Source organism: Aquarana catesbeiana, unplaced genomic scaffold (assembly GCF_042186555.1).
Source record: "Aquarana catesbeiana isolate 2022-GZ unplaced genomic scaffold, ASM4218655v1 unanchor235, whole genome shotgun sequence".
Classification (NCBI taxonomy): Eukaryota; Metazoa; Chordata; class Amphibia; order Anura; family Ranidae; genus Aquarana; species Aquarana catesbeiana.
In genome coordinates this window covers 135992-147881 of record NW_027362663.1, presented here as the reverse complement: position 1 = coordinate 147881, position 11890 = coordinate 135992, and the positions used below count along the sequence as shown (strand labels likewise).

General features: G+C 38.3%; 1 protein-coding gene across 1 annotated transcript in view; it reads right to left on the bottom strand.

Annotated features, from left to right (window-relative positions):
- Positions 1 to 9056: 9056 nt before the first annotated feature.
- LOC141121936 (NACHT, LRR and PYD domains-containing protein 3-like) overlaps positions 9057 to 11890 on the bottom strand; it is a 52887-nt gene continuing 50053 nt past the window's right edge. The window contains exons 9-10 of the mRNA XM_073611693.1: positions 11108 to 11184; positions 9057 to 11004 (exon numbers count right to left, since the gene is read on the bottom strand). Of these exons, the coding sequence (XP_073467794.1) occupies positions 10982 to 11004; positions 11108 to 11184 (100 nt within the window). The 3' untranslated portion in view covers positions 9057 to 10981. The remainder of the gene's footprint in view (positions 11005 to 11107; positions 11185 to 11890) is intronic.

Sequence of the window (11890 nt, the reverse complement as noted above, 5' to 3'; positions counted from 1 at the left end):
AAAGTAAAAGATGTGAAAACATCTGTGATAAATCATTGACGCATTTCACCTCATCACTATCCAGTGATAAACCATAAAGTGACATCAAAGTCCATCCAACGTCTCCTTTATACTTCAATAAATGATATCACTACCAATAAATGTCTCCAAAACCTCCAGAGCTTCTTCCTCCAAATCTCAGTATATGCTCAAGCAAACCCTGCATAGCGGACCACAAAACACCTCCTTCCCCAAACACCAATCCCATGCTCTCTTGGTGCTTACACTCAAATTGTGCGTTCACCAGATCTCCATCACCCTCCTAATAAGTGGCTCCACAATAGCTTTGGAGGAACCCTGGCTGAAAAAGGCTGGACTAGGCAGTAGAGTTGCCACCTCATCCCTTTAAACCCGAACACCTTTGAATTACACGGGTTCTGAGGCTAATTAAATGCAGATAGAGACCAAGTGAGTTTAATTACCACCTTAATCAGCCACAGAACCTGTGTAATTAATATGTGTTCGGGTTTAAAGAGATGAGGTAACAAGCATACTAGGCAGTAATAAATTTCTATCCCCCTTGGTGGGAGTGGAGATGACCCCATCTATAAGAATATACAGTACATACACACACAGCACAAGGCCGTGTTCACACTACCAGACGTTTCTCAGGGCTGCAGTTACATAGTTACATAGTAGGTGAGGTCGAAAAAAGACACAAGTCCATTAAGTCCAGCCTATGTAAACAGAGTTCCTCAAGGCTCCACAAGGTGGTGATCTCACTTCTACCCAGACAGGAAGTCTCTATGGAAGACAAACAGTAAGTGATGTCAGGATTAAATAGGAAGTTCCGGGTGAGAGGTGAGTTGGGAGGAAGTAGAGAGAAGATGTTACTGGAAGTGGTGTTCCGTCAGATTCGGCGACCTGTCTGAATGTGTAACGGAAGTGACGTTCTGTCACCGCCATCTTGCTACACCCCACACTCCTCCACAGTAAGGATACACTGAGAAGGGGGCAAGCGGACATCTTGTTACACCCACTGGAGTTTTGCATTCCACTGTTATTTTTAACAGTAAACAGAACTTATAAGGTCAAATAGAGTATTTAGAAATCCGACGGACTGTTTAGATGTTGAATTTTTAAAGCAGCGGCAAGCGTGCTGATCTCATAGGTTTGCTAATGTGACAGAACATCGCTGCTTTTATAATTCAACATGTAAATAGTCTGATGGATTTCTAAATAATGTATTTCACCTTATAAGCTAAGTTTCCTGTTAAAAATAACTGTGAAATGCAAAACTCCGGCAGGTGTAACAAGATGTCCGCTTGCCTGCTTCTCAGTGTATCCTTACTGTGGAGGAGTGCGAGGTGTAGCAAGATGGCGGCGACGAAACGTCACTTCCGTTACCAATTCAGACGGGTCGCCTAATCTTACGGAACACCGGCAGTAGAGGAGGTAATAAGATCTTATTTTCTATTTACACCCAGTAACCCCCGTCATGTCCGTCCTCTTCCTCCATAGTCACTGTGATGTCTTTTATCTCCAGCAGATAATGATACACACATATATAGTGTGGATACACAAAGATTAACCCCTTCAGGGTCAGAACATTTCCCCACTTAGGGGGCCGGAACATTCTCTTCATTTTGGAGATGTGTCACCTTTCCCACCAATCACCTTCTCACCTAATCAGTCTATACTAACGGATTATACCACTTTTATTAGTGGGGGGCGGGGGAGTATTTAGGGAGGATTGGAATATGTATGTCTTGGGGGGCAGGAGGCGGAGCCTAGCAGAGCAGACATGCATTGTTAGAGCTCCACACCGCTGAGGAGAGAAGAGAAGGACAAAGCGGAGCCTGCAGACTCAAAAGGTATCCATTTGAACCTTTTTGCCCCAGGGAACAAACTGTGAAAGTTTGGGCAGGAAATATGGTACTGGGAGGAAACCGTGGCAGAAATAAAAATCACCTCACAAAGAGCTCACAGGCACTCACTGCAGCTGAAGCAGCTCCAGTCACCTCACAAGATACAGCATCAGGGCGCTCTCACAGACAGAAAATGTCACAGCAAGACTCTCCATTTGAGTCAGATACAGAACAAATCCTCTCACAAACTTCTCCACAAGCCTCCTCAGTATCCCCAGTAATATTATTACAATTTGAAAAGATGCTTCATAAGGCTTTAAAACAAACCTCAGACCAAATAACAAAAAGCCTAACCAAAGAAATAAGAGAGCTGGGAAACCGCACCGCAGCCTTAGAAATAAAAATGGATGAAATTGAAATTACAACCCAAGAAAATATAACAGAATTGGAACAATTAAAAAAAGAGAATTTAATACTTCAAACTAAGCTTGAAGATTACGAAAATAGAGCCAGACGTTCAAACTTGCGCATAAGGGGAATACCTGAAACTGTGACAGACCTGCAATCTACTATTACTGCTCTATTACAAGAACTAAAGCCAGATATCCCTATTGAACGTTTAGAACTGGACAGAGTACACAGAGCCCTCACAGCCAAAAAGAAAGATGGACCCCCACGTGATATAATCACAAAATTTCATTATTACAGAACGAAAGAACAAATACTAATTGCTGCAAGAGAAAAAAAGGAACTTAATTTTCAAGGACACAATTATCAAATTTTTGCTGACCTATCCCAACTTACTATTACTAAAAGACGATCCATGAAACCCCAACTAATGGAACTGCAACGCCACAAAATTATGTATCAATGGGGCTTCCCCTTTTCAGTCAGATTTAACCACCAAGGTACAATTTACAGAAGCAGATCAGCAGATGAACTACAACAAACCCTTTTAAAATTAAATCTGACAGAACCCACAAGCAGCAACACTCCCACACGCAGAAGAATGGCATCATCTTCACCTTCAGGCAGCACCCAGAAAATTTCAGAACAAAATGGGAATCATCATTCTCACAAAAGAGGCCGTTATGCCACATCATCCATGGACCAAGAAGATTCAATGGACTGACATCCTAATTCCTGATATCTCTTCATTTATTATACTAAGAGATGGTTCTCTATAAAAAACCTATATTTATAATTGAATGTAACTGCATTCTCACACTGTGTGGAATCATGTTACATTCCAGTTATATTTCTTATTACTTCTTATTCATATAGCCTTAGAATATATAAGTGAAATAAGGAAATTCTTGTTCAGTTATATATTATCAGGTAATAACAATAGATTTATTACTTTTTAGGACAAATATGTTCAATAATCCAGAAGTAATGGAAGCTTTTTCTTTCTTTTCTTAAAACAAATATATTATTACCTAACTAGTTCCTAGAATTATGTTTTTGTTTATTCCAATCTGAAGCAATACAACCTCAATTTTATGAGTTAACATATCTAAACAGTTACATATGAATAAAATATGTAATTGTTTACTCTAAAAGGGTTAAAATCCCAAAATAATTCAAACTATCTTCATCAATACCAAAGTTATTAACAGTACCTTTCTAACTGAATTATTTAGCCTAGGGCAAGACTAACCATATACAACCACCCTGGAATAAATAATTTCAACAAAAACTATATTTTGCACTCCAATTAATGAAACATCATTTTGATGTCTTTTGACATAGCACTTCTCTCCTGTAAGCGGAAGATCCGTGTACCCCCATTAGCCCTCCTCATTCTCCCAACCATATTATGTGGGAGTGTGTCAAAGGCACTTATTCCCCTGAGAGAGATATTTATTCTCTTTCACGGGTAAATTGTGATTACTTGCAAAAAATAATTTATACAATGTATCATCTAATCTCATATGTTTTTTGTTTACTCTTTACTCCAGAATTCACTGGTTTCTTTTCTATCTATTCATCTCTTCAGTCCACACAGGTTGATCTGCGCAGTCAGCTTTGCATAACAAAAAGTAAGTCAAAACTATTTGATCTATTGCCATGGCACCACTGAATATACTTTCCCTGAATGTTCAGGGAATAAATGTCCCTCAAAAAAGGACCAAAGCCTTCCGTACTTTCCATAACAAGAAGGCTCACATAGTATGCCTCCAAGAAACACACTTCACCAAAGATTCTACTCCAAAATATATTTCTCCTTTTTATCAACAAATTTACACGGCTTCTGCCTGTACCAAGCAAAGGGGAACTCTAATTGCATTTCACCGATCCACACCATTCACCTTATCATCAGAAATTAAAGACCCAGAAGGTAGATACCTGATACTCATGGGTTATATAATGGATACAGCAATCACGGTGATTTCCTACTACGCTCCTAACAAACAACCTACACCATTCCTCTCACATATATTACAGGTAATTAATACACACAAAATAGGAACAGTGATAATGTGTGGGGATTCGAACCAGGTCCTCCTCCCATTTCTAGATAAATCACCTTTTACACCATCCAAAATAACCTCTAGATTACCTTTTTCTCAACTTCTTTCCAAATACAATCTGGTAGATTCATGGAGAGAAAGTAACCCAATGAAAGAGAAATTCACTTATTTCTCGCACCCTCATCAAACCTTCACCAGAATAGATCATATTTTTCTAACAATAGGAATGATACCAGAAATTATTGCATCAGATATAATTCCGATTCCGTGGTCTGACCATAATGCAGTATACACTACTATAGCCTCAGCCATACCAAAAGCGCATGACCCAACGTGGTACTTACCGGACATAATGTTCAAACACCCACTACATCAGATGGCCATTGAACAAGCTTTAAAGGAATACATATCAATTAATAATACAACAGACATCTCCCCAATAACACTGTGGGAAGCTCATAAGCCTGTCTTGCGTGGTACAATACAAAGACAAATGGCACTATTTAAACGGGAACGCAAAAATCTAGCAAAAAAACTAGAACTCAATTTTAATGCAGCCTACATATCATTTCAAGATAATCCATCTCAGAGTACAAAATCTCATCTGGAAAAATCTAGATTGGAATACGATCTATTTCTCACTGAGTCAGTTGATAAATCCCTCAAACGCTCCAAACACAATTTCTACATGAATACAAACAAACCAGGTACATATTTGGCTCGGGCATTAAATTCAACTAACAAATCTTTCAAACCAATACGTTTGAAATTATCAAAAAATGTTTACACTTGTAATCCAGTTAAAATAGTCCATAAATTTCACTCACATCTCGCAACTTTAGACAAGACAAACAATGAATTTAATCCTACAGAGGCTGAATCCTTCTTCTAAAAAATAACCTTACCTGAGTTATCTCAGAATCAAAAAAGCAGTTTGGATGAGCCTATAACTATAGATGAAGTTGCTAACGCCATAAAAGACCTAAAACTTAACAAAAGACCAGGCCCAGACGGCTACTCGGCTTTATACTATAAAACATTCTCAGAAATACTCTCTCCCATTCTCACTGAAACTTTTAACAAACTTCTAGATGGACATTCTTTTCGGCAAGAAACACTAATGGCAATTGTTTGTATGATCCCAAAACCCCTTTCTGATGATACTTCCTGTGTGAATTATCGGCCTATCTCTCTGTTAAACCTCGATATTAAATTATTAGCAAAAATAATAGCAAAACGCCTCAATAGCATTATAGGAAAATTAATACATAGAGATCAAGTAGGCTTCATGCCAAATAGACAGGCAGGCGATAATATACGCAGGGCAGTGTTATTGGCACATATTGCTAAAAAACGGAAAATCCCTTTATGTTTTCTATCTCTCGATATTAAGAGGGCATTTGACACAGTATCCTGGCAATATATGCAATATTCATTACAAAAATGGGGTTTTGGACCCCACTTTTTAACATGGATCAAAGCATTATATAATAAACCCAAAGCCTATATAAAATATGCTGGATACAAATCTGAAGCCTTTACTATCGAAAGAGGTACCCGACAGGGTTGCCCATTATCTCCCTTATTATTTGCCCTTATACTCGAACCCATGGCCCAATACATCAGAACAAACCAAACTATAACTGGCATTGAAGTAGGAGGTATTACACACAAACTATGTATATTTGCAGACGATATATTACTTTTTCTATCATCACCACAGGTCTCTGGTCCTAACTTAATACCAGCTCTTGATGGATTTGCAGCCCTATCCGGCCTTATGATTAATCCTAAGAAATGCCTAGTGCTTAATATTTCACTCACAAACATGGAATTGATCCCGGCTAGGGCTGCACTCCCATTCACATGGGCAGAAAAATCAATTCCATATCTTGGAATTCATTTAACAGCATCTCATTCTGACTTATTCTCAACCAATTATCCTCCTGTATTAAGACAGATCACAAATCTAATAAAACAATGGTCGCAACTTCCTTTATCCTGGATAGGGAAGATTAATGCAATCAAAATGACTATTCTACCCAAATTGCTTTATCTATTCAGAGTCCTCCCTATTCCAATTCCTTCCTATTTTTTGAGAATAGTACAAAAAAGAGCAACTTCGTTTATATGGGGCTCTTCTAAACCACGTATACCTATACACACACTACATCTTCCCAAAAATAAAGGAGGCCTGGGATACCCTAATTTTACTAACTACTACAGAGCAGCACATTTGGTCAGTCTGTCCAAATACCATGCAAAACAGGAAATCCCATTATGGGTATTTATAGAGGCTTCAGAAAATGACCCTCTATTAATATCAAATTTATTATGGCTTGATCCTAAAGACCGCTTTAAAATTCATAATCCCATAACTAAACACTTCTTATCTCTCTGGGATAAACTAAAAACCAAATATCAGTTACAATCTCCACACAATCCTCTCCTTTCTTTTATCAGAAATCCGGCCTTTTATCCGGCATGGATCTACCCAAATTCTTTTAAAGCTTGGACAACATCAGGCATTCAGACACTAAATGACTTCATAGCATCTAAATCATTCCTTTCATTCCCATCGCTTAGAGAAAAATATGATCTACCAAACTCTGAGATATTTAGATATCTCCAAATCAAAAACTTCTATACACCATTCCTAAAGGGGGATACACCATTATCCCAATTATCCATTTTTGAATCAATCTGTACAAAAGATCCATTTGCTAAAGGTACAATTTCATCACTTTATAATCAATTATATGGAGTAGCAAATCTTAATAGACCCTCTTACGTTCAGAGGTGGGAGGAGGACCTGGGACGAACTTTAGAAGACACGGACTGGTCTAACATATGGCTCACATCTAAGTCATCTTCACCCAACATCTTAGCACTGGAGACAAATTATAAAGTCCTAACTCGCTGGTACCTTGTACCCGCTAGAGTGGCAAAATATTCACCTAATACCTCAGCTCTTTGTTTTCGAGGATGCCCAGAAATAGGCACATATTTACACATATGGTGGACGTGCCCAGTAATCCAAACCTTCTGGAAGGAAGTCTTCGTGATTGCATCTAAAATATTTTAAAAAATAATACAACCAGATCCATATTTAACTTTACTTAATCTAAAACCGGAATGGTTAACACTCTCTCAATTCAAACTTATGATCCAACTAATAACGGCTGCAAAACAAACAGTGGCCAAGGCATGGAAATCTCCTACATTGGTACTAGCAGAAACAATTCACAGAATGAATAATACAATGTCCCATGCTAAGATGGTAGCCATCGATCAAAATCAAATTCCAAAATTTGAAAAACTTTGGCATCCTTGGATAAAACAACAGTTCCTGTCAAACTTCAATGACTCTGTCCTGTTGCCATGGTAACAGATTAAATGACTTACAGAGACACCCATTCTAAGGCTTCAAAGAGAACTAAAAAGAATAATAAACTGACGAGCGGGACAACCTTGTGGACCATACCTCTACCTTTCAACCCTTTTTCTTCTTTCTCTTTCCTTTTCTCCACCTTACGATTAAAGCTCATTATCAGAATTTATTTGACCTATATACACTCTACTTGTAAACAATATGTATAGTAGGTATAAATCATTTAAATACCTACAAAAGTAACTAAGGAAATTATATATATCTTTAATTTAGGTTTACGTGAACCCGATGTTTAATATTTGAAATTTCATGATATTTACCTATATAAACCCTACTGTAAAACAATGAGCTTACTTTATAGATCCTTGTAAACTTACTTTATGTATCTTTATAACATTGTATACTCAATAAACTTCTTTTGACAAGGAATATGTATGTCTTTATTCTATAATATATAAATAGAAGAAAGAGGGAAAAATATCATTTGTAGTAAATGTCCTGAAAACGAATGTCTCCATAATGATCCCAGTCCCAGATATTCATCCTAAAATGTGATCAGTAAAGTCTCCGGAGTACACAGGAATATGATGTGTCCTGGCAAAGGCTTTCAGCACACCTCCCCACTTTTTAGAGGTGCAAACGAGGGACACAACTAGAAATACAATATAGGCATAGGACACCTCACCACCATGCATCCTTAAAGGAGACTTATATATATAAAAAAAAAAGATTTGTTAAATCCACACGTGATTTTTTTCACCACTATTATTGCTTTAGGCTCCGTTCCCACTCGTGCGACTTAAAAATCAAGCAATTTCCATTGCGACTTTACCATGTGACTTGATGCGACTTTGGATGACTGCGCCTTTATTAAAACTTTTGACCAATGTGATTGTTTTGTTTGTGCGCTACAAAGTCGCTAGACACGTGCAGAACGGAAAAATTTGTTTAGCTATGTTTGGTTTCCTTATTTTGTAATGAAAATTGATCTAAATGAATAAACATAAATACACACCCAGTGACTGAAAGTGCATAAAGAAATATATGAAAGTACAGAAAACGCAGTCCAAAATAAATAGTGTCCACTTCTGGATGATTAATCTGTGATGACCAGTCAACTGATTATGTGACTCCACACCACATCAAGTGAAAAAGAGACATATCTCCGCTTCCCCAGTTGGATGTACACTCACCAGCAGTTATTGCCTCACACTCTCATGTTCGGCAAAAAGAGCATTGTACCCCTCAGGGTTGTTAATATCCTGTCAATTGATCTAAACATCCAGTGATCAAAAAGTTCCCATAATTTGCAAAGGAAAAAAAGAACTCCAGTAGTGCAATGGCGTCAATTAAAGCGTAATTTATTAAAACCACACAGGTCTAATGGTATTACACTTACAAGAATACAAAATAAATAGCACATTGGTATGATAATCAGAAGCCGGCATGTCCCAGTCACAGCAGACCCAGGGATGAGCTCCGTTTCTCACCCGACCAACAAGCCAATACACAGGGAGCCAGGTAGCAGGATTGGGATTCAAACTCAGAACCTCAGTGCTGCTAGGCAGAAGTGCTAACCTGTTAGGCACTATGCTGCTACACGTTTGCAGACTGCATCTCTTTGGTGTAAAACCATCCTAAGTCCCAGGGGTGCAAGAAGTTAATCAATGCAGATGTACTGTGGAAGCCAGAGAGCCAGTGAACAACCTGCTATCTGTTTTGAAGGCTGGTTATGGCTGATTACTGTCAGCATGCTGCGAGATAAACATCTGTCATTTTGTGGGTTTTGGCTTGGAAAGAGATTGCAATTAGTGGCGATGGGGAAATGTTGTGGCTGATTTGAGTTCTTGCCCATGGAAAACATATGACATGATTTGCAATAGTGGTGGAACCCTCCTACACATAAATACTACATTTAGACAAATCCCTGAGTCAGGAGTTATGTTTAACAACATAGGGAGATCAGGCAACTTCTCTACATGAAGTTGCATGTTTGGGATTCAAAACTAGAATCTCAGTGCTGTTAGGCAGAAGTGCTAGCCTGTAAGTCACTGTGCTGCCATATGCGGAACCCTCCTACACATAAATACACAGATACTGCATTTCTTTGGACATATAGGTGGTGGAAGTACATTAGTCAGGAGTTATTCTTCTTGATTTGTTCTGTGATATTTGGTGTTTCTTGGTGTGTGAGTGTAGAATAGTGATGTTACCCTCTGATTTTTGGGAATTACATTTTTATTTCTGATGTTGGTACACATATCACATTTTTTGGGCTCAAGTTATAATCCTTTGGAAATAATAAAAAACACACAAAATTGTGACTCATTTTAAATCTGCATTAGCAACAGTAATGTTTGTGGTTTGTAAAGACACCTGTGTGAGTTTGGGTAAAGATGTTTGTGAGATGGAGAGCAACAAGTGAAAGTGACAGAGAAAAAAAATATTTTACCAAAGCATTCTACATTCTAGCATTCTTAAAAACAAAAAGAAGCAACATTGTTGCAAGGACCATTTCTTTGAGAGAAAGATACATTTCATCTCAACATGAAAAGGATTTATTTGTTGAAGTTACAATTGTAACATTAGAATCAATGGCTGAAACTTGCATTGGGATACATAACTTTAATTTTGGTATTTACTATAGCTCCATGTAAAAAAGGCATGGGAGTTAAAATGAGAGTAGTTTGCATGTCTGAGCATGCTCAGTTGTGCTGGCATCTAGTTGTAAATAGACAGGGACTTTATCTCTCAATTTTTCACACACTTTAAAAGCAGATTATCTTTAAAAAATATACTTCATATTTCAGTACCATTTAGGCGATCATATCATGCTCTAAACATTATTTCCATATGCAATTCTCCAGGTCCTAGCTAGAGTAAGGGTTTGTGTGCTATCTGTTGTATGGGAGCTATAGTAAATTTGATTTTGGGAGTATTTCTGCACCAGCGCTATAGTGAAATCCATATGGGTGCTAATTACCACGATTGCAGCATTTTAGCACTAATTACCGCAATCGCTATAGTAAATGCCCCCCTGTGTGTTTAGTGTCTTCTACTTGCATAGAATGAATCTTCATGTCATAAACAGGAATTTCCCAGCCAAGCTGGTCTCATCAGTGATGGCAGTTTTGGTTTGAAGATCTAAAAATCACATTTCTATTTTGTAGTAATTAATACATTAGGGGTAACAATACAATATAAAATGGAGGATTTAGAGGAAGGACAGATCTCCACTCAGATCATTCTGGAATTACATTCAGTAGATATTAGTCAGTGGAACCGTCATCATCTGAATGTGAAGAAAAGGAGAATGATGAATAATCAGTGTTATGGACAGGTTATCTGACAATTCCATTCTGGACATTCTCTTCATATTAGGATCCATGTATTACCTGCAGAGGAGGAGACAACTTCACCAGGACCATTTTCAATTCTTCTTCTATATAGAATTTTAATCCAACCTTCACCCCTTCATGAAGAACAAAATGAGTGTTAAATGAGGAAATGTTCCTTTAATGATGGAAAAGGGGGAGCTCGTACTGTGCTCTGTAAGAAATGATGGAAAAGGGGGCGCTCGTACTGTGCTCTGTAAGAAATGATGGAAAAGGGGGAGCTCGTACTGTGCTCTGTAAGAAATGATGGAAAAGGGGAGCTCGTACTGTGCTCTGTAAGAAATAATGGAAAAGGGGGAGCTTGTACTGTGCTTTGTAAGAAATGATGGAAAAGGGGGAGCTCGTACTGTGCTCTGTAAGAAATGATGGAAAAGGGGGCGCTCGTACTGTGCTCTGTAAGAAATGATGGAAAAGGGGGAGCTCGTACTGTACTCTGTAAGAAATGATGGAAAAGGGGGAGCTCGTACTGTGCTCTGTAAGAAATAATGGAAAAGGGGGAGCTTGTACTGTGCTTTGTAAGAAATGATGGAAAAGGGGGAGCTCGTACTGTGCTTTGTAAGAAATGATGGAAAAGGGGGAGCTCGTACTGTGCTTTGTAAGAAATTATGGAAAAGGGGGAGCTCGTACTGTGCTTTGTAAGAAATGATGGAAAAGGGGGAGCTCGTTAGGGATGAGCTTCGTGTTCGAGTCGAACCCATGTTCGACTCGAACATCGGCTGTTCGATCGTTCGCCGAATTGCGAACGTTATGGGCCGTTCACGCTAAATTCGTGTGGCGCGTCAC